General features: G+C 55.2%; 1 protein-coding gene across 2 annotated transcripts in view; it reads right to left on the bottom strand.

Annotated features, from left to right (window-relative positions):
• Positions 1-19,235, bottom strand: part of NDUFA10 (NADH:ubiquinone oxidoreductase subunit A10) — a 52,522-nt gene extending 33,287 nt beyond the window's left edge. The window contains exons 1-8 of one of the 2 annotated variants that reach the window (XM_030325061.1): positions 19,123-19,231; positions 15,341-15,509; positions 14,403-14,618; positions 11,953-12,039; positions 9,149-9,270; positions 7,829-7,908; positions 2,423-2,477; positions 770-855 (exon numbers count right to left, since the gene is read on the bottom strand). In XM_030325061.1, coding sequence (XP_030180921.1) covers positions 770-855; positions 2,423-2,477; positions 7,829-7,908; positions 9,149-9,270; positions 11,953-12,039; positions 14,403-14,618; positions 15,341-15,509; positions 19,123-19,197 — 890 coding nt within the window. In that variant the 5' untranslated portion in view covers positions 19,198-19,231. Of the gene's footprint in view, positions 1-769; positions 856-2,422; positions 2,478-7,828; positions 7,909-9,148; positions 9,271-11,952; positions 12,040-14,402; positions 14,619-15,340; positions 15,510-19,122 lie in introns of both variants that reach the window. The other variant, XM_030325060.1, reaches the window with a different exon arrangement.
• Positions 19,236-22,873: the final 3,638 nt, after the last annotated feature.

Genomic DNA, 22,873 nt, shown 5'->3' on the forward strand with positions numbered 1-22,873 from the left:
CCCAGGAAAGCCCAGGATGGCCGGAGGCCACCAGAAGCTGAAGGGCGGGAAGGAGTCTTCCCAGAACCCGCAGAGGAGGGCGCCCTGGCAGCAACGTGGACTCTGGACTTCCGGGCTCCAGAACCGGGAGAAGCAGCCTCCGTTGTGTGCAGCGCCCCCAGCGGGTGGTGTCTCGCTACAGCAGCCCCGGGGCACTCACAGGGTCACCCGCACCAAGTGGCCCTGACCGAGGAACTCATGCCGTGGCACAGAAATGTGACAACGGCTCCACGCACGTGACATCTGCGGTCTTGACACAGCTGGCCTGACCTGAAGGGAGTGGTCCCCTGAGGACGCCAGGGCACCCGCAGGAGGAGGCCCTCTGCTGTGTGTCCGCGAGGGTCGGGCTGTCTGGCAAGCTGAGCGGTAGCGGGACGCACGGCCGCGTCCCCACCATCCTCTGCCTGGAGCTGGAGGACAAAGTGCCCACCGGAGATGAAAGCAAGACTGCTATTTGATCCTAAATCCTCTACACCTGGCTCAGGGCTCGGCACACGGAAGCATCTGCCGAGTTGATATTGGCAATCGATTAATCAACTGTCCGACTCGGGGACGGAAGAGCCTGTTTGAAGGAAAAAGGAAATGCACCTCGTTCCTGGTGGCACAGTTAACATCTAACTTGAAACAGAACTCCTTCACGTTCTGTCGGTTTCTACCGCGGGCCGTGGACTGTTCTCAAAGACCCAGCCCCGCGCCCCGTCTGGGTGGTCCCCAGCAGCGTGGGACTCACAGCATCCGCAGGTGGTGAAGAGTCCGGTCATCCTGCTCCAGCCACGGCCCCTTGTCGTACTTGAGGTACTCGATGTCCTCCACCACCTACGACACAAACGATTCCAAGCCTGACGCAGAGGCCCATTTTGGAAATTTAAACGAGGTCACATTTTAATACACTGCAAGCCACAAACACCTAGCAGGAAAAATCCCCATGGAAGTCAAAAAGAAAGGAAGTTGGACAGACAGCCTTCGGTGAAGAAATGGGACTGAGCGCTGACCCTCAGTGTGCACGCCCGGCCCGCTGACACGTGGGTGGCGCAGAAATGACACGTCGGGCCGGGAGACGAGGCACGGGACAAAAAAAGCCTCAAGACGGGGGAAAGCAGTGATCATGACAGACTCCCCCGCCCCAGGGACTTCGTTCTAGAAGACGAGACCTGGCCACTGGAAGCAACAAAAGAACAAGAAAATTAATCCATTTCCTGAAGAGATCCAACAATCTGTGTTCCCAGCCTCCAAACCCTCAGTCTGTACTCTGATCTCCCAGAGGGGCGACCTTTTCAGATGCACTTTTCCCCAAAACACGCCACACCCGGGGTCCTCTCTTGAGTCTCAGGAATTTGGGTACTTCCAATTATAAACTGAAAGCATGGCACGGTCTTAGGAGCAAATGCAACCTTCTGCTCGGACACGTGGCATCTGATGGGTCCGTCCAGGCGTAAAACCGCCTACGACAAACACACCCGCCTCCCAGGGACAAAAGTCAACAGAACTCAGGCAGTCCAAGCGGAGTGGGCCACGTGCAGTCCTTGGCGCTGGCCCGGAGCTGCACTCGGATGCGGCCCCGGGCCCTAAGGGAGCGTCCCCCTCTCCGTGGACAAGACCTCACTCCATAACCCTCTCCTCCTCTCGTGCCCAGAGCCGACCGGGCCCGTTGTCTCTGCAGCGGTCAACTCCACGGTACTGTCTGATGTCACCACCTGTACCTCAGCCCCCGACCATAAAACCTGTTCTTCCAGAATTTTTGTACCTTTTGTTTTGCCTTTTAGTATTTTATGATTAACTTCTAAAACACGGGACCTTCTTTTTGCCTAATGGATGAGCAACTGCTTCAACACCATTTAAGAAATAATAATTTTCTTCTACTTCATGTTTTGTTTTCCCTTAAGGCACTGCCTTTGCCAGTCTCACATGCACGCACACGCACACACACATGCACACGCACATGCAACTGCTTCTCTACTCTCTGCTCTGCTCCATTTAGCCATTTATCAATTCTTGTGTTAATGCCACATGGCTTTCTTACCATCATTTTGTAACATGTTTTTGTTATTTGGGAAGGCAAATGTTCCTGCATTATTTTTTTCCACTGTTTTTGGTTATTACTCATTAAGTTCTCATTGCACTGAGATTGACTCGAATTTCACAAAATGCACTTACTAATGTATTTTCTACAATTTTAAGATCCTAGAAACTAAGTTATTCAAATAAAAATCAAAATCTCATGACCAGGGGAGTGAGATATGCTGGCTCAGTACCTCTTTTAAAAACCTTATGAAATATAGACATTTCTAAGACTGGTGGGAGCTGAACTGATTATCTGATTTATAAGAACCCTACACATGAAACAAATTTAAGAATAATCACAAACTTTCGGCCGACTGCTTACCTTTTCCGCATCTTGAGCTTCCCTTGCACTATACTGTAAAACCTCACACTTCTCACTGCAAGAAAAAACAAGATGGAATTCAACGTAAATTTTCCAAGCTTACATTAATGCACAAATGAATACGTAACGTTAAAAACTATCACCACAAACACTGAAACCTCCCATTCTTTGAACAGGGTAGGGTGATACGCTGGGCACGTGCTGGCTCATGTGGTCTCAACGGCTAAGGAGGACCCACTAGCAGCAGAAACGTGCTCTAGGCTGGACAGCGGGTGCGTCTTCTGACTTCCCTTCTGACGATCTTACCCCCACCCCACAGGCGCCAGGACCACTGGCGAAGGGGGACGGGGTCCATGGGTCACCTCCACGGGTTTCGCTACAGGACAGGACGAAGGCGCCCGGGGCCTCACTGAGGCGTGGGCACAGAGAGTGGCCATGTGGTGGAAGAGGAAAGACAGGTTACTTGAGCTGCTAGAATCTAGGAGACAAACCGGCCCTCCGGATAACCTTTATCAGCCCAGGCCCGCAGCAGGGCAGAGCAGCTCACTCCCCCGGTCCCTGGCCTGAGTCTGGACACTGGAAAGTCACAACTGGATCCCAGATGGGGACAGCGCCATTTCCAGCACTTCTGCCTATCCCCCCGCCACGTTGACTGCCACCTGGACGGCCAGCTGCCCAGCCAGGAGACGACTGGACCGCCACAAGCCACAGATGGGAAGTCTGCCCCCACCGCCACCTCCAGACCAGCCAGTGGGAGACCTGACGCCCCAACCCCGGCCAGAGGCCAGCAAGGCCACCCAGACCAGAGGTCCACTGGACGGCCCGTCACCACAGGAATGCCTCACCCCCATCCAGCAAAGGGGACAGCAGGATGTCAAGGACAGACTGCTACTTCCCAAGGATCATCTGCACAGCGTAAACGAGGCCACTCTCTCTTTCGACGTCTACACCACAGCACCCTCCCGCTGACAGAGAGTCCAAGAACGTACGAGTTACGCTCAAACTGAAATCCACGTGCGACCCTCCACAACGGCACCGAACGTCGCCAACTGCCGGCCACCTTCGACAGGTCACCGGTGTAATGAGTAGAGTTAGTGCAGGGAAGGCGTCTGTATTCGTATCGTTACTGTGGACTCACATTCATTCCAAGTGTAAGAAAAAACTCCCCAAGCACTGAAATTGCAGGTAAGCCTGCATGGCGCACTCCAAGACATCCTCCAACGAGATAAGTGTTTCTTGCTGCAATGAGGTCACTGCGTTTCCTGTATCGCCACAAAGACGGGCGAAACGGTCAGAAACCATAAGCAGGTTGATAATGACCCCACAGAGCTAGAAACACAACCTCGGTGCACTGGCCGTTGTGGCTGGAGGGAGAGCGGCCCCCAAGCGGAGAACCTGACGCACGCAGCCCCTCCTCAGGGGCCCGCAACCTCTCACCGTCACTACGAGGAGAAAGGCACGCAGAGGGGAGTCCTTTCCCTCGACAAGTCCCACGAGTCAAAATTAAACCAAGTGCGTAGGAGACAGAGGTTGTCACCTCCCCTGGATGAGGAAGGGAGGGCGGCTGGCATGGAAACAACACGGCTCTTCCTCACACGGCGACACAGTCTGGCGTCCTTGACCCAGCTGTCACGAGCGTGCGCGGGAGACATCAGGAATACGGTGACACATACCTTCGACACACGTAACTGAGCCCACCTCTTAAGTCCCCGCTGGCGGCACGCACCGTGTGGGGCGTACACGGTGACAGGGACAGGGTCCCCGCCCGTGCAGAACTGGCGACTCCAGACGGTCAATGGAAAATGGCTCGCAGAGCCGATTTCATAACCTAACATCTCCGTCTTTCGTGTGACTCCACACACCCGATATTTATTCTCCGCGTGTCTACAACGAGCAGTGTCCCGTGCCAAACGCCTCAGTAACAGAGCGACAGATGGCAGAAGATCCTGCCGTCGGGTCATGCCCGCCCCTCGTTCCCACTGGCCTGTGAAGGGAGGCTGAACCAAGAGGGTGGCCGAGATCTCAGAGATTCGGAGACACCCTCAAGGCCTGTGGAGCGAACTCACGTCCGGCGGACCCCCTCAGCCCCCCCCCCCCCCCCCCGCCCTGGTCTCGGGAACCGCTGTGCCTCCCGTGTCTCCCGTGACGCCAGCGGTCACGGCAACATTTACAAACAGAGCAGCGTAAAGGCCTCCTCACGAGCGTGTGAAGCCAAGCCACGGTGCAAACTCATTTCCGACACGTTTCATAATCAAGGTAAGAAGGACAAAACACAGGCCTTCCAATGATTTTAAGCATAAGTGTTCTCAAAGCCAGAAAACGTATTCCTGTGGTGGGTAGCTGTGTCTCCTGGCGAGAGCTGCAACGCTCCCCATGCTTTCATGGTCAACACGTAAGAACACGGCGAAGCGTCGCGTGCCTGCTCGGGAGAGGAGAGCTGACAGGACAGCCAGCCCGGATGGCAGTTGCCCTCAAGTCAGGTAAACCCACTCTGCTTCAAATACGGACATTCGAGCTAAAAAAAATTTCTCTTAAGCAATTTTGATTTTATTGCTTAATTACTGATACTCTAACAATGTTCTCTTCCAAGGTGAGTCACCGTAAATACATAATATTGAACCAAATGACTTCGAATAAACATGCCCGGGAAACCTAAAATCGTTCCTGTGGGAAAACACCTCCTGAACTCTTGTGGGGAATAAGTTTAGGAATTCCCCGAGCCTGCAGCTTTGCGTTAACAAGGTTTAGGACTAAAGCATCGGAGATTAGGTCAACAGGGCAAAGCACCCCCAGCAGAGGACAAGAACGGAAAGCTGCTTTCACAGGACGGAAGGTCCAGAATAGGTAAACACGTAAACAGGCTACAGACCACGGAGCAGGGTGAAACTGCCCGGAGCTAATTCGCAAAAAAAGCGTCGTGTTGACCCTGAGGTAGCATGCTCTATCTGTCTTATCCCCTAGGCAAGTTTGCTCGGGCAGCCATGATTTTGACCCAGACCCCTAACACCACATAGCTTCGACACACACGAGTTGACGATCGCTGTTTCGTTGTCTCTTTCTGCACGTCCATCACGTTTGCGAGCCTTCTGACCCTAATAAATATGGAGCGAGGACCCTTCCTCAAGACTCGTACCCTCCCGGACATTAACCTCTCTCGCATTTAATTCTGCATCCGCTCTCTTGCTGGACAAGAGAGAACTCCAGACTCTGAAGCTGTGACAAATTCTAAGTCACGAACGCTTAGATACTTTAGATAACCTACTCGTCGTAGATTGCTTAAAGTTTTACATAAAACTTGTGGTTCCAGTCAAGGTCCAGTGAATTTCTAAGAGAACACCTTGGGAGTCACGTACGTCCCTCGCTGCACTGTGACCTGAGCCTGTGAACACTTAACATAAGGCAGACTGCACAGAAAACCTCACGTACGTGTTCACTGTGACAAATGGCCTCCAACTTAAGCGGGTCCCATAAACCCACATGGCTTGAGCCAGGACAATGCACAGGCCGTATCTGTTCAGAAGACAGGGCACACAGACATCACAGCAGGACCAAGAGGCAGAGCTCGTCCCCCCAGAGCGTGGCTCTCTGTTTCTCATCGGGGCGGCACTGTCCTACCCGGACTTATTAGCAAAGGCCCCGAGGCCCCAGGTCAAGTCCCAAGAACACAGCTCTGCCCACCAGAGCACCTCACCTCAGCGCGGCTGGCTCCCGAGGTCCCTGAGCGCCACGCTGGGGCCTCTCGGTGAGGCGGGAAGCACCCCAACCTGCGTCTCGGAAAGTGGACCGCGGGCAAGGACGCCGGGGAGGAGGAGCGGTCGCCGGCGGGCCTGGGACAGCGTTTGCGACGCCGTGTGTAAACTCAGCCAGCTCAGCGCGCTGGCCCGAGACGCGTGCGCCGTGTGCCTCGGCGGCTTCCTGCGGCTCCGGGTCCGCGACCGAGATGGGTAAAAACTCACCCTGAGGAACCGTCACGCTAACGCGGGGCGACGACGTGCAGACCCCGTGAGCGATCCACGAGGCCCGCACAGCCCGACGCCGTACGGCCGCCCCGGCCCGGGAGGGTGTGTGCTCTGCTCTGCTCTGCCCCGGGCTCTGGCGCCACCGGAGGGAAGCGGCACCTGCCTGGACCCGGGAGGGGCGCACGTGAGCTGTCGAGCGTGGCAAGTGCGGCCCCAGGAGGGGGTCCCGGGACAAAGCAAGTACGGGTAGCCAGACCACGCCGTGGACACTTAGGGGCGGCCGGACACACTTTGTGATCTGGAAGCCCTCAAGGAGACGGTCTTCAAAATAACCACCAAGTGAAAGGAAATCCCCTCCCGACTGCAGGATTCAGGCGTTATGAGCCAAAGTTCTACGGGAAAATCTGCGGGGAACAACCGGGGCCAGGACTGCCGTTCTCAGTTGTTTTGCAGCCGAAGATGTTCCAGAGGCATTTCCGGAACTGACGCGCTGCGGTCCACCGTCTCCCTCTGCCTCTTCACACACCTCCACACGTTGCCCTGGCGCAGGTTTACAAAACCGAGGTGTTTCCGCACCTCTGGTCTTACAAACAGAGCAGCGGGACGGGACGAAGGGGGCCCGCAGCTCAACCCTCTGTACCGCTGCCAGAAAGGGGCCTGTCACAAGACGGCGGCGGCAGTAAGTATCCATGCTCACGCTTAAAAAATTAGTTTTCAACTTAAAAACCAGATTTTTCTTCCAAAGTTACCACAGTTTTTATTCACAAATTTATACTCTGAAATCTTAAAGGCATGAGATTTTTAGGTACCAAGAGGGTTAAGTTTCAGAAAGTTTAAGAAATACTGCTAGGAACCTTCAGTGAAAGAATCAAACAACCTAATTCTGGCGGGACGCGAGGGAGGCCCACGACCACACGAGGATGGGCCACATGGAGGGGGCGGAAACACATTCGCTTTGCGCCTTCAGGAAAGGAAGAGAACAGGAGAAAAGAGAGACACAGGAGGGTTTGGTGGGATTTCATTTAAAATTCCAAATGACCTTTCAGAAGAACTCTTAGAACCCGTAGGGATTGTTTATCCTCCTGAATTTTCTGTACCAGCAGGGGGCACTGCCGAGCAATCCTGGGTAGACATGAACGTCCAGCTGCCAGCTCAGGTGTCAGAGGAGTCCTCTGATGCTCACACCCTATCGTGAAACATGGCAAGGGTCTGCTTCCGGCTTCCCGTGATTTCAGAAGTAAAACAAAGAAGGAAGATGGACGAAACAAGCAAGCCAAGAAACAACAAGACCCCACCAGATCAAGCCGGAACGTGTGCTGTCCTGCCTCCTCGCAAACCTCAGCGCACAACGTGCCGCACAACACCCACCGTGGTGAGAGTGAACCCCCCGGGCTGCGGCGCACAGGGAGCCGCGTGTGAAGACGTGTGAATCGCGCGCGTGGCTCACCTCATCTCAGGCAGGAAGGTTTTCTTGTAGGCGTTCTCGATGTCCTGCAGATAGGCCGAGGTGACCTTCATTTCGTGTGGCTAAGCAAAAGAAGAAAAAAACAAGCGTGAAACATTTAGGCGTCTCTTTCTTTTACTTGTGCACGTGTAAAACGTGAAAACAAGCAACAAACGCGGTTTTCTGGGAACAACTTGTGGGTGTCGTAGGGACGACAGAAAAGGGGCCTCGGTATCGGTCAGGATTAACCTGTTTGCCCAGGGAACCCACGGCATGACCTTGCACAGGCCTTCAGACGCGTGCTTCGAACAGGCTCAGAAAGAACACGGTGTGCATGCGTGCACACACACCGGGCCTGGCTTGCCCGCTCCGCTGCGCGCCCAAGACAAGAGGACCAGCCCACCTCTCCCCTACCCCCTCACCCCCCTCTCCGCCACCCGCTCCCTCCGTCCTTCTCGCTTCCCCGCCGCTCACACACCCAGCCCGCTCCCGCTTCTCCACCTCTCACCCCCCTATACCTCCAAGTGTGCTAAGCCAAATTCGGAAACTGACAACTCCAATCACGAGCAGCAAGCTTCAGAATTTAAGACCTTTTCCAGTTCAGCCACGCTGCGGTCAAGTCACATCGCTGTTCCCTGGTTTCTTCGTGGCATTTACCTCCGCCTGATACACTGCCTACGCGTCCCCCTCACACAACTCTACGCTGTCACCACATGTCAGGAACAAATACCCTAAGTGGGAGCAGTGCTTCCCAAGAACCAGTCCTAAGGGCGGCGACGGTCTTCACGACCCCTGTCCCCCGCGTCACGCCCCCATGGCCGGCGGGCACCTTCAGTGTGCAGTGTCCAGGCCACCTAACCGAGTCTCGCCCGGCGCCACATGCGTGGACCTCACTGCTCGGCCGCTGCAGGCTCGGCAGGCAGGAACACAGGGACAGGGCTCAACGGGAGTGAAGCACCGAGAGGTGTTGAAGTGACGCTCGGTCTGCCCAGACACCGGGGCACGGAGGCCCCGCGCGAGAACAGAAAGGTGCAGGGCACAGGGAAGTGGTCAGGACACTGACCCGGCCTCACAGGGTGCTTTAGGGGACGGGGGACGACAGAGAGATGGGGCCAGGGACCGCGGGGCTCCGGTGGAGAGCAGAGACTGCGCCGGGACCCCCCTCCATCCACCGCACGAGGGCCCACCCTCTGGGGGCTCCGCTGTGGGTGCCGTCCGGCTCCGTGAAGGAAGGTGGCGACTCAGCCAAGTGCCGCGAGCACTGGCACCGCAACAACGAGGACACGCAAAACGAGCGGGGTCTTGAATTTAAGAGCTGGTTACATTTCCTTTCTTCTGAATCCGACTCTGGATCTCCGGAACCGGCACGTCGATGTAGATGACCACGTGGGGAGGCAGGTACTCAGAGGCGGTGACCTTCTTCACCTCGTTGTAGTGCTCCACACCTGCCACACACGAGCGGGACACGTCTGTCACCCACGGGTGTCCACGTCGTGGACGTCTCGTACATACTTTACTTTTCAAAAAACTCAACTGAAAAACATCTGATTACGTGTACTCGGGTTCAACCTACTTCAGTAAATTTAATCAGCTACGCAGACCGACCTTCTGAAGCAGATTTAGTAATGAGAAAACAAAGCAGCAAGCGGTGAAGGCTGGGGGAAATCCTCCTGAGGCTGTCGCCGTACTGAGCAAGCCATACGCACAACAGCCACGCACGGCCGGTGATGCCGAACCCCATCCGCGCCGTTTCCAAGAACACCCTGCACCTGGACGTCCTCTGGCGCACAATGATGCCACCGGAAAGGCAGCCAGAGCACATTCTGGGTCGCTGGAACGAGACCACCACCCTCACCCGCCACAGCAGCAATGTCAAGAAACGACCATCTGCAGATTTTCACATGGTAGAAACTTCCAGAAGCGATCACACGAAGAGCCACAGAAAGACAACTACTTTGCTGTAAAGAAAAGTCCCGGTGACCACTGCTAGCGACGCCTGCTTTGGGGGTGACTCAGGCGGACCTCTGACCCAAGGTCACAAGGGTCTGGGCCGGAGGGACAGGCTACGACGGTGGTGCACTCCAAGTAAGCGACCCAGCCTCACGGGACTGTGGGCACCGTTCTAACACTCGGCCTCATCCCGGCTTCCTGTCTGGTCCTGCCCACCCCCAGGCAAGACGTCTATCCTCCCGCTTCCTCCGCCAAGTGCCCCTCCTTGGGCGTGTTCTGAGGGGACCCTACCCCTGGCTGTGCGTGCGCCGTCCACCCCAAAGGAATCTGTTCTCCCAGCCCAACACAGAACTGACTCTCACGAACGCCACTGCCCCCCACCCTGGGTCACTTCTCCGTTCCCGTCCCACGAGATCCCACACACTCGGTGACGACCGTGCCCCTGCCACCTCACCGACCCCGTTTGGGTGCGATTCTGCAGCGGGCTTCCCTCCCCAGAGAGCCGGAAGCCAGCCCCAAGGACCCTGGCCTCGGTCCTCACTCCCTCTCCCGACTCTCCCAGGATAAGTGCATCCTCTGTCCGCGTCAATCCCCCAGACCGCGTCTAGGACACGCAACCACCTGGCCACCTCAGGGGTCCCCAGCTCACACGCTCCTCGGCCCGCTGCCGCGCCCCGTCCTCTTCACGTGGCAAGAAGCCTGCTGAGCCCAGTTACTGCCCGGCCTCCTCCTCACAAGGCCGATTGCCGGGCCTGCCCCTGCCCCGCCCTGCCCCGCCGGGTCTGTGCCCTGCCCGCTGTGGTGTCGGCGTGCCATCCTGCTCTGACATCCCCACCTCTGGCCTCCTGTCCTTGGACGTCCCCTCACCGAACACGTACTTCAGACGAACGAACGCAATGCAACCACATCCTTCCCACACCCGACACCTTGGGTGGCTCCTCGCCACTTTCAGGAAACAGCCAAGCGCCCCCGCCCGGGCACGAGCCTCCCCTCCTCCCGCCCTACCTGCCTCTCCTGGGCCGTCCTCCGCCCGCGCCGGCCTCCCTGCCACGCTGCACCTCGCTCACCCGCTGCCCTGCTGCCAGCCTGCTCCGGGCTCACCCAGGACGCCGTCCCGGACCGCACCCCGTCTCCCAGCCACAGTTCTGGGCGCTTCCACGGGGTCACAGAGTAACGGCGTCCACGTTGCTTCGATGCCGGCCCCGCCCTGGCCAGGACGGCAGGAGCTTCCCCGTCTCCTCGCCCCAGATCCCCGACGCCTAAAACGAAGCCCGGCACGCAGCCCACGTCCCGGAAAGGCTCTCTGACTGCAGCTGCTGCTCGGATAGCCTGCGAGGTCCACGGCCAGAAGCAAGGGCGCCGCGGCCCCTCCCGCGAGCACGGGCGGGCACCCCAACCGCCGGGCGCCTCCATCCCAGGCCGTCTCCTGGCCTGCTTCGCTCTCCACAGTCACTCACCGAGCGCTCTCGCTCTGCCCTCCAGGCGTGAGCCACCACCGCTCCAGCCAGCCGAGCGCTCAGGTGGACACGGCCGCAGGCAGACGGCACAGGCTCTCCCGGCCCCGCCCTGGCGCACTCCTACTCACACGTCCTGCCCACCCTGACGTGGTTCCATAACCGCCCAGTCAGGCCACCTTGAACCAAGAGGCCTTCACTCCTGTCCGTCTGCCACCGTCAGACCTTCCCCAACACCCGACCGGGGCTACCGTCCCTGGACGCGGCAGACCAGCACCACATCAGACAGAGGGAAAGGATGATGGTGTCGCCGGCATGCAGGTGCAGCCACAAGAAAAAGAAGGCATCCCGATTATGTACAAGATAATACACTAAAAAACTGGCCGGTTCAGGGAAATTAAACCACAGATCAGAGAAAGTGGCTGCGGTATCCTGCAAGACCGAAGAGGGTCGGGGCAGCTCAGGAAGGTTGGGTGGAATCCGGGAGCTGAGCTGTTCAAGCATCCAGAACGCTTCCCTGCTTCCACTGGAGAAGGGAATTTAGGAGGAAAAGAGGGTGCAAGGAACCCGCTTTCTTCCTGTGGAAATTTAACAAGTACTAGCTTCTATCCGTCTGCCTAACAGACGTGCACGGAAAGAGCGGGGACCGCGTGGGGAGTCTACCAGAGCCTTCGCGAAGCTACACAGCGTGTCCAGGAAGGCCTGAGCGCAACGCCGACTCACACTGCTTCCGGATGAATCCTTGGTTATACATCGCGTCCAAGAAAACAAAGTCGCTGAAGATGGAACGTTCCAATACGACACCTTGTCCTGGTTAAAAACAGGGAAACAAAATTCAAAGTTCAGACAGGTAAAAAACCCAAGGCCCCGGAAACGAGTAATTTCACTTTACAAAGAGACAAGTTCTCTACCATACCGTTCAAACACACGTATGTGTGCTCGTAAGCGAGACACTGTTTTCAAGAACTAGAACATTTCTGGTTCGGGCAACGTAACATTCATCTCATTCCGCCGGCTGCAGCAGAAACGCCCAGTTACGAGGAAGGTGCTTCACAGCTTCCGTAGCTTTCCCACCCCACCTGCTCAGTGCAATCCCGACACACCCCGACGGCTCTGCCAGACCCCAGCGGCACCCACCTCTCCACCCCCCCCCCCCCCCCGTGCCCAGTTCATCAGCAAACCACCGGCGTCCTCCCAAGCACATCCAGAGCCTGACCTTTCCACCACAGCTGCCTCCCTGCAGCCAGGCCTCCTCACTGCTGGCAAGGTTCCCGCCCCCGCCACCAAGTAGGCCCTGCCTCCGTGCTCGCTCCCGGCTGCTCTCACAGCAACACAGGGGCATTTGCAAAACTCAAGCCAGACTGTGTTACTCCTCCGCTCAAATCTGCTAGTGGCTTCCTCTCTCCTCCAGAGGAAAACCCATCTTGCCCAGCCAACTTCTCTGACCTCATCCCGTCCACTTCCGGCCTCACTCACTGCACTCCTGTCACAGGGGCCTCCTGTGACTACAGCCACTCCGAGCACCGGTCCCCCCGGGCTCAGCCCTGCTGTGCCAGGATAGAGGCCTTCCCCAACCTTCCCACCTGCAAGCAGGGCCCCGGCCCCACGGCAAACCCCTCCTCAGCTTCTCACGACCTGACGTGGCACTGAACTCCCCCACATTTACTGTTCATCTCCCCAGGAAAACGTAAGCTCCGGGAGGGTGCGGGCTTCACTTTCTGAACCCCAGCTCCTAGAATGCACCTCACGCAACGGGCACTCGCAAAACACTTAACGGTTAGTACAACACAGAGAGAGACGAGTAAGTTTTTGTTTAAAGTGATTCTTCTTCACTTTAAGAAAGGGAGAGTCCCAAGAGGTGAAGTATGCTTCAGAAAGAATCTGGAATGAGCCAAGTGTCAGCATTAATCCCAAGCCACCAACCAGTTCCCGTGAGCCAGGTCCTGGTACAGAACATCACGAAGTGACCGCATCTTTTCTTAGAAGCAGCACCAACGAAAATCAGGGCTTCCGTTCATAGAAGGAAAAGTACCACTAAGGACGTTCTGAACACCCAAGACAAAAACTAGATTCCTCTGTAACCGTTTCGGTCAAGAGCGAATCCTGCACCTCCTGGCCTGTGTCGTATACGTGGAACCCTCCTGGCAGTGGTTCCCAAATGCCGCTTTGCAAACCAGTTCCGTCAGTCACCTAGGGTCCCCGTCAAACATGCTGTACCTCCTCATCCTCACACCCCACGAAGCACACCCTCCAGGCGGCAGCTGAGCGGTCTGTAAATGGCTCACCAGGTAACTGGCGACCGGGCGTGGCCATCACTGCCGTAAGGGGCGGACACAAGGCTCATACAACCTGCACCCCCTCCTCTCACGTGCACACACGTCATCTCCACCTGCGAACTCAGCACCGCCAAGGCTTGGGAGCTATGCCCAAGCACCCCGGCGTCTGTTACCGATTCTTAGGGCACGCTGGGGTAGGGGCCGGGCGTCACCCACGCTGCTGGTGCCCAGGATAACGCAGTCCCTCCTGGACTGGACCCTGCTCTGTGCTAACTTTATGTCCTGAGCCCTGCTGCTGGTCTCCCAGACTCCAAACGGTACCCGCCCCAACACACAGTCCTCGTCCATCTCTTGCCGGCTTCCAGTGACTTCCAGAAACACACCCCTCTTCCAGTCGTCCGGGCCCCTGGGGCCTTGCGTGTTCTGCCTCCACCACCGCTGCACTTCCTCCAGGTTTGGCTGCTCCCCAGTGGACTGATGGCGGATCCCAGCCCATCTCTGGGCCCTAGGGACGAGCTTACTTTGTGTGTCACATCTCTGTGTGACTCACAGCTCCGTGTGCAGGAGTCTGACTCCACTTCCTCACCGCCCTTTAGAGGCTCTCTCTTTCTTCCACGGCTTTGATACATCTCACTGCCATGCCTACACCGGCGGCACAGAAATTCCACACAATCCATACCCCTCGCTCCAGCACGCGAAAATGAAACACGATTTGGGGACTTTCATTCCGAAGCAATAGCAGCGTGGGTCTCGGGGAATTTATGATCCTGTTAAAAAGACGGAACCTGCCCCCACAAACGCCCTTAAAGAAAAGCTCTGCTTCGTGGCAGTCTACAATGGCGATTCCAGAAGGGGTTCACGTGCAGGACACGCCCGAGCGCCGCCCAGACACCGTACCCGTGCTCAGCAAGTGCTCCAGGGCGTCCGCGTACTGCAGGAGGCGGCTGGCGTACAGCCAGGACTGCAGGCGGTAGCTGTTGCCGTCGTTACTTCTCGGGTCCTCGTAAAACTTCTCCACGCTGCAGCTGCCGCTAAGCTCCACGTCCAGGGGCCTCCCGTCTCCCGTCGCGCCGTCCGCATAGTGGATCCCGGCTTCGGGGAAGTGCTTCAAGCCTGAGAAGAAGCAAGGTGATGCGAACGCCTCCCCCGCCATCGGCGGGCAGCAGGGACTCACAGAAAGCAAGCCCCATCCGAATACAGGGCGGAGGCCGGTGGCACAGGACCCGGGGCAAGTTACCCTCACGCCTGCGTCCAGACAGGACACTAAAGACGACGTGTCCAGAGCACTCGTGGAAGACAAGCATGTCAGCGAAAGGGCCGGCCTACAGTGTGTCCCTGGTACCCTCGCGGGAGTTCCTCCCGAAAAGGAGAGCGGCCCACGACCGCGGGGAGCCCCCAACGTGCGACTCAGCCCGTCAGCTACCACGGGAAGTACGACGGCATCTTCACCGGGAGTCAGGAGATGTGGTTCGGGTCCCGGCTCCGCACTCACCAGCTGCGCGACAGCAGCCCCCTCCGGAGCTCACCCGTCTGCAAGCGACAGCAGTGATCAGGGCCCCACCCCGGAGGGCCGTCACAGAGCTCGGGTGAGACCGCTCACGTGAACGTGCTCTGCTGACATTATCAAGAAAAAGTTCCAACGCAAACTGACAGCCAGTATGGATTTAAAAATCTTTCCAAATCCGAAAGATTAAAAATAGATTTTAGTGTATTTTAAAAATGTAAAATACCTACCTCGGGCCCAATTCCACCCAGTCTATACGAAAGGAAAATCAAACTCAAACAAGCAACGATGCACCTGAGAGAAAGGAACTCCACGTGACATACATCCGTACCTAGTTTCTCTGCTATTTGTTTTGCAAGCTCGCCTTTTCCAGAACATATATTGCCGTCTACAGTTATCACTTTGCTGTATTCTGTGAATTTTTTGGTTGTTCTTTCGCCGAGTATGTATGCCAAAGGGCCATACTGTAGCCTGCACTGGGCGCCTGTATGAATTCCTTCCTGGAAAACACAACAGCATGACGTGAGTGAGCATTCCACTTCCCACAGGCACCAGCAGCTATTAGGTAAAAATGCCAAGAAGACCTCTGGTGATAAAAATACCAACATCTATCCGACTTTGGCTCAGGTCATGACCTCACAGTTCCTGAGTTCAAGCCCCATGTTGGGCTCTGTGCTGACAGCTCAGAGCCTGGAGCCTGCTTCGGATTCTGCGTCTCCCTCTCTCTCTCAAAAATAAACAAACGTTAAAAAAAAAAGAAAAACAACCCAACATCTAGGGGCACCTGGGTGGCTCAGTAAGCTAAGTATCCAGCTCTTGGTTTCGACTCAGGTCATGATCTCGTGGTCTGTGGGATGGAACTGTTTCAAAACTCTGCACGGACAGTGTGGAGCCTGCTTGGGATTCTCTCTCTCCCTTAGCTCTCTGCCCCTCCCCCCGCTCATGCACGCTCTCTCAAAATAAATAAACTTGAAAAAAAGCCAACATCTACATTTTTATTACCTAGTTATTTAATTACCGGTCTCCCTGCCCCACCCCCCAGCCTAAGTTCATAAGTACAGGGGGGTTGTTGGTTTTGTTCACTGTTAAATCCTCAGGGCCTGGAACAGGGCCTGAAACAGAATATGCTTACCATGTTCAATATAAGTTGGACGGATGGATGGATGGATGGATGGAAGGAAGGAAGGAAGAAAGGCAGGGAGGAGGAGGCGAAGGGAAGACAGGAGTAAGGGAACAGAGCATTTTTCTAGTCCAGATTCCTGTCCTGAGCTCTGGACCTGGTTACCTGCCTTTAAACAGCTCCATCCAGAAGTCCTGAAGGTATCTGACAACTAACAGGCTTAAAACTGAAATTTAACATCCGTACCCTAACCCCCAAATCTGCTTTCCTTCCCAAGTTCCCTATCCGCTATCCACCAAGCAAAACCAAGCAAACACAGGATCACCTTGGCTATCCTCCTCCTCCTTCCAACCCTACAGGCACTCACAAAATCCTATTGAACTTAACTCTTAAACCTCTCAGGAGTGAAATGTCCTGCCTCTGTCCCCACTGCACTGACTGTGCAGACATCCTCACATCTCTCACCTACAGAGCAACATCTCGTCTCCTGTCTCCAACACACCCGTTCTCTGCTCAAAAGCCACATGATCTACTCTCCACAGCACACAACACATGCTCACAGAAAGTAACACAATCAAAAGGCAAGCAACTAAGAAAATCCTTAGTGTATATAAAAGTTGTATACATCAATAAGGAATAGTGACAGAATAAGGAAGAATAGGAACTCACAGCTTATTTTCAAAGTATTAAAAATAGCCAAAAACTGTATGAAAAAATGTTCACTTATTCATTCAACAAGTATTTACTAGGAGCCCACACGATGCAGTGTGCTTTTTCTAGACAACTGGGGATGTGGATATGAGCAAAAGGGTTGCACAGGACAACAAAACAGAGAAGAAGTTACAGCTGACCCTTGAATAGTACAGGAATTTGTGGTGCCGACACCCCCCCCCATGCAGTTGAAAATCCACGTACAACTTCTGACTCCCTAAAAACTTGACTATTAATAGCCTACTGTTGACTAGAAGCCTTACCGGTAACACAAAAAGTTGATGAACACACACTTTGTACATGTATCATACACCGTATTCTTAAATTAAGCAAGCTAGAAAAGAAATTACCAAGAAAATCATAAGGAAAAGAAACTACATTCACAACACTGTACTTATAAAAAAAAAAAATCGCAAATAAGCGGACCCACACGGTTCAGACCTGTGTTGTTCAGGACTCAACTGTCAACAGCGTATGAAGTGCTGTGGAGGGCAGCATGGCACATGGGCCGGGCTGTGTGTTACAACAGGTGGCTACGGAGACTCTGAAGAAAGAGTAACATTTGAGCAAAGACTGGAAGGTGCTGAGGGAACTGGCCAAGTGGACATGTGGAAGAGGGTCTTTCAGGCAGAGGAAACTGTTCGCACAAATGTCCGGAGGCCAGAGTGCTGCAAGCCAGCAGGGCCAGGCTCACCTATGCCAAGTGGACCAGGCAAAAGCAGAGGAGATGATAAGGAGATGTTGATCATATTGTACCTTGAACCCTAGACATTAATCACCCCCTCCTCCAGGCTACATATGAGCCATGCGCAAACTGTTTCCATTTGCGTCCACAACTTGAACATAGCACCGATGTGGCACAAGCAGGTGCACGGTAATGTCTGGTCAAGCAATCAGCCATTTCCCGACTTCAAAATCTTTTTTTTTTTTTTAATGTTTATTTATTTTTGAGACAGAGAGAGACAGAGCATGAACAGGGGAGGGGCAGAGAGAGAGGGAACAGAATCTGAAACAGGCTCCAGGCTCTGAGCTGTCAGCACAGAACCCGACGCGGGGCTTGAACTCACGGACGGTGAGATCATGACCTGAGCTGAATCGGACGCTTAACCGATCAAGCCACCCAGGCGCCCCCAACTTCAAAATCTTTAGGAAGTGCTTTTTTACAGAGTTACAGTAGTACTCTACAATTTCCCATCCTCAGTCCCGTTTACTGCTCTCTAGAATCATATGGAATAACTGATCTTTCATGACACATTTCCCATTCCTTTGCGTATTCAAGTAACAAGGTGTGTACCCTTTTCATCTTACTCATTTTTCTCCCACTTACTGAAGTTCATCTATATCCGCTGTAGAAAGTACCAGGAAGTGAACGGTTATGGGGCGGGGGGAGGCGGGGGAGCAATCTGTCTAGTGCATGTACTGCAGCAAAATAGCAAAATATCACCTCCTTTATTCTGGGTCCCTCACTTCCACTATCACAATTCCCAGGACACCAGATATTAAAAAGATAACCACTTTTCTTTGGCGGCCTGAGTTATCGCCTAAAAACACGTATATGACTTTGATAAGACAGTTGCACTGTTCTATCTAAAATCCTCTCATCAAAATCTTTAGGAAGGAGGTCAAGCAAGTCCCTTTACAATTTGACACCAATGTAGTTCCAGCCCTTAGCAAGCAAAGACGCTACTCTGCGACCACAGTTACAAAAGAAAGTTCCCTAAGGTTGCCGGCCTCGGTTCTTTTGCTTCCTTGGTTCTCTTTGCGTCAACGTCATCCCACTGTTCTCAGCCATAGGAAGTCCTAATCCCTTCAGATCTAACCGAACGCCTTCTCTTCGCTTTCTGCTCCACAGTCACATCCCCGCGGCGCCCAGCAAGGGCTGGGCCCCAACTGGGCTTCACCGAGCAGCGGTGGATGCCGCTTACTTCGTGGATGAGGAGCGCGGGCCCCGGGCTCTCCTAGGCTCGGCCGCACCTGCTCGTGCGCCCGTCGTCCGGCCGCACCGGGGCACCTGCAGGCTGGCCTCCCAGGCCACGGCGGCCCGGCGGCCGAGTCACCTCCGCTCCCCTCCAAGCCTTGTGCTTGGAGCTCAGGTGACACGGCCTGGAGAAGCTCCCGGCCCCCAGCAAACCTGCCCGCGACTCAGGACCGAATACTCCGGGGGCCGCGGGTGTCCCCCCGCGAGTGACCCCGGCAGCCGCGGCCCCGAGGCGCGGGGAGGTGAGGGAGTCGGCGCCGGAGGACAGGCCGGCACCTCCCCCCGCCCGCCGCTTGCCGCTCACCACGCGCTGGACGACCGCCGCCAGGCCCCGCGCCGCCGCCGCCGCGGGGAGCCCTCTCAGCAGCCTCAAGGCCATGGCTCCGCGGTCCGCACCGGCTCAAGGACCCGAGGGGACGCGGTCGCGGCGGGGTCCTCTTCCGCGGCCGGCGCGCCGCCGTGACGTCACGGCCGGGGTGCCCGCGCGACGCCTGTCAGGAGCGTCCGGGCGCGAGGCGCAGGCGCAGGCGCAGGGCGACGGGTGTGGGCTCCTCCCGCTGGACGGCCGCCCCGGCTGGGCTCCCCCTGCGCCTGCGCCTCGCTCGGCCTTCGCAGGGTCCGGCCGCCCGACCTGGGCCTGCGGCTGCGACAGAGACGCTGGAGAGCGTCGGCGGGACTCCGCCGGGGTCCCGAGGCCGCCCCGGCGCTGGCAGATGCTGCGCCCGGGACTCCCCCCTCCCGCCCGCGGCCCCGAGGCCGGCCCCGGGCGGACCTGCAGATCACCTGGGTCTCCCCCGCCCCCCCCTCCCCCCCCCCCCACGGAGCCGGAAGCCAGTCCGAGGCCGGGAAGGTGGCCCGGGACTGGGGCGGGGCAGGGAGAGGGGATGCGGGGGACCTGGCCGCCCCAGGGCCCTTTCCGGCGTCCTCGTCCTCCAGGCCGGGCCCCGAGGGACCCCGGGTCTGGCAGGGCGTGCGGCACCTCGGACGACACTGGAACACGCGCGCGCTGTGGGTGCTCCATCACCGCAGTCCTTTCGAGGGTCCGGGTGCTCGCCTCCCCGGTTAGCACGAGTTGACTTCCACGTGAGATGTCTTTCCCGCCTGCCGTTCGGAAAGGTGTCCGAATCTCCCATCTCTCGGGCTTGTTCTCAACATCGTTTAACCTCCTCTCGGCTTCGGCTTTTCGGAACGGTCGTGGAATTGCATGCCCGAGTGGGAATGCCGTTGTGAACACGAAGGTCGGCCAATGGTTGCTTCTCCGATGCGAGAATCCTGCTTATCCACAGTGCAGAGTCCTACTCCGCAAAGCCAGAGCGTCTGCCTTAGGCCCTGAAACCTGTTTCACAAGCGGATTCCGATGTCAGTGGCCGGCACCGAGAGAAATACTGTTGTAAACCCTGCGTTTTCTGAGAGCGGGCGCCGCGTTCACATCCTACCTCCACGGTGTCCCCGGCCCCAAGCAGAGCCCCTGACACATTGCACACGCACCTCCAGTAAGCAGGTGTGACCAGGGAGCCCTAAGTCCTCCAGCCCCAGGGAGTCACCAAGGTGTCCCATCACTCTGGGGAGCCCACTGCCCTTTCCAAGGTGTCGCAATTCTGGGCGGTGAGGGGGCCTCTCTCTGTCAGCTTTTCTCATCTTTGTTATCTGTCCCGTTGTCATCTTGCCTCCAGAACTCCCATTCGCTGGGATCTTTCCCAGCCTGACCCCAGATGAAGACACATGCTTTATGTTATTTTCCAAGATAAAGTTCTTGTGTGAACAACTTGTACTGACGCAGAGGGAGAAAGGGAGAGAGACCACAGTCCAGTCGGAAACAAAGTCAGGTTAAGTTAAATATCAGACACCACTGCCCTGAAGCTCTTCACACATCCCTGCCAGGTGAACCATGGTCAGGCCTCCCAGCGCCCGCCCACCCACCCCCCGGCTCTGTTCTGGGTGTCAAGGCGCTTTCCAGACCTGGCCTCCTCTCGTCTCCTCCCTGGTACCTCCTCCAGGACTGGACCCTGAGACAGAAGGACAAGAGACATTCTACTGGACACAGCTCTGAACACGGACGTTTGTGAGGAATATTGAAGTAAGGGATGTTACGTATAACTGCTTTTTTAAAACCAAAATTTATTTAAACAGATCTTGTAACTAGAGTAAGTTAAGCTCTTGGTACGCAAATAGTATGTTTTGAGTGTCCCTGGTTGTGAGCCCTTCGTAAACACCCTGTTATGGGACCTTGATAGCCAGCTACAACCAATACTGTCCTTCCCTGTCCTGAAACACCGGGAAAGGAAACAGTGCACTCAGGAAATTCATTTCCAAATGAGCTCCATTTATAAATACCCTGCAAGTTATAATTCTGTCCAGCTTCAGTTTGAGCGATTGTACGATCACTACAACAGTGAAACCAAATGAGGGAAGATTCAATATTGGTTCATAAGGAAAAAGCGATGTTTCTGGATCAATAGGAGATACTTGCACTATCCCGAGATCACATAACTTGTGAGGCTTTACTGGTAAGATTCACATTTATGTCATGTACACTTAGAAAAGGCTCTCCCCCAAATCATAATCTCTCAAGTCTCCGTTTGAGATACTGTATGATACCTGATGTGTTAGTACTAACTGGCATCATAAATCTAGTGATGGAAACCTCGCAGTAACGGAGAAATTTAGTGCATGTACCTGGCTGCAGGTACGGCTTGACCTACATTCAATCACTATTCTCGTGTCACTTCTGACTTCTGCTTCCCTGGAAACTTGCGTCCCCACGAAAACCCATACATGGATGTTGGTCACAGCTTTATTATAATAGCCAGATGCTGGCCAGTTAAACAGACCATAACAGGTGCACACTGTGGAATGCTGTCGGCATTGACAGAAAAGAACAAACAAGGAATCACACTATGTGGAAAATAACTTCCGAGAAAGTCCAACATTTGTGCGTCTCTCCCAGCAATACCACACGATCTTTTTTTTTTTTTTAATTAATTTATTTTGAGAGAGAGGGAGAGACAGAGTGTGTGTGCACACATGAGCGGGAAAAGGGCAGAGAGAGAATCCCAAGAAGGCTGCCCTGTCCTGTCAGCACAGAGCCCGACGAGGGGCTCGATCTCATGAATTGTGAGGTCATGACCTGAGCTGAAATCAATAGATGCTTAAGCCACTGAACTCCCAGGCGCCCCAGCACCACACAGTGTTGACTACCGTGGCTCCAGACTAAGTCTCAAAGTTGGCAGGCTAATTTCTCCGCGTCCATTCTCCCTTGAAATTGTTTTAGCTGGTGCTTCCATTGCCTTTTTGTGAACATTTAAGGGCAATCCTCTCTGTATGTGCAGAAACTCCTGCTGCTATTCTGATGGAAATTGTGTTAAACCTGCATAGCAGTTTGGGGAGATTTTGCCTCTTTGCCGAGTCTTCCTACCCGTGCCCAGCAGACGCCCCCATTTATTTGCATCCTCTCTGGTTCCTTCCACCAGCACGCCACACTTTTCAGCATGTAAGTTCTGCATTTAAAAACTGTTGAGTGCCTTTAAATGGAATTTTAAATTTTGGTTCCCTTGTGTTTGTTGCCAGAGCATAAGAACACAACTGATTGTTGTACACTTAGTTTGTATCCTGTGGCCTTGCCGAATACACCACTCGTTCCGGAAGATGTCGTGTAGGTGCCTTGGGACTTCCTATGTAGACAATTACGTCATCCGTAAACGGGAACAGCTTTATTTTCGTTCTTTGCAGGCTGAATGCTGTTGGCCTCTTTTCCTGTCCTGGCTGCACCGGCTGCCACTTGGGGCTCTGTGTGGGACAGCAGCGGTGGGAGCCCGCCCCCTCGAATTCCCAGGGGAAAGCATTCAGCTTGGGGTTAAGTGTAACGCTAACTCCAGGAGGTTTGTTACTTCTGGTTATGAAGCTGGTGCGGCTCCCTGGGTTCCTTGCTTCCTGAGAACTGTTCCCGTGAACGGATGCTAGACGTTGTCAAGCAGTTTTCCTGCATCTATTGATAACAGCATGACTTCTGCTCCTGCCTGTTAATATGATGGATCTCAGTGATTGGCTTTTGACTG

This window comes from Lynx canadensis, chromosome C1 (genome assembly GCF_007474595.2).
Source record: "Lynx canadensis isolate LIC74 chromosome C1, mLynCan4.pri.v2, whole genome shotgun sequence".
NCBI lineage: Eukaryota > Metazoa > Chordata > Mammalia > Carnivora > Felidae > Lynx > Lynx canadensis.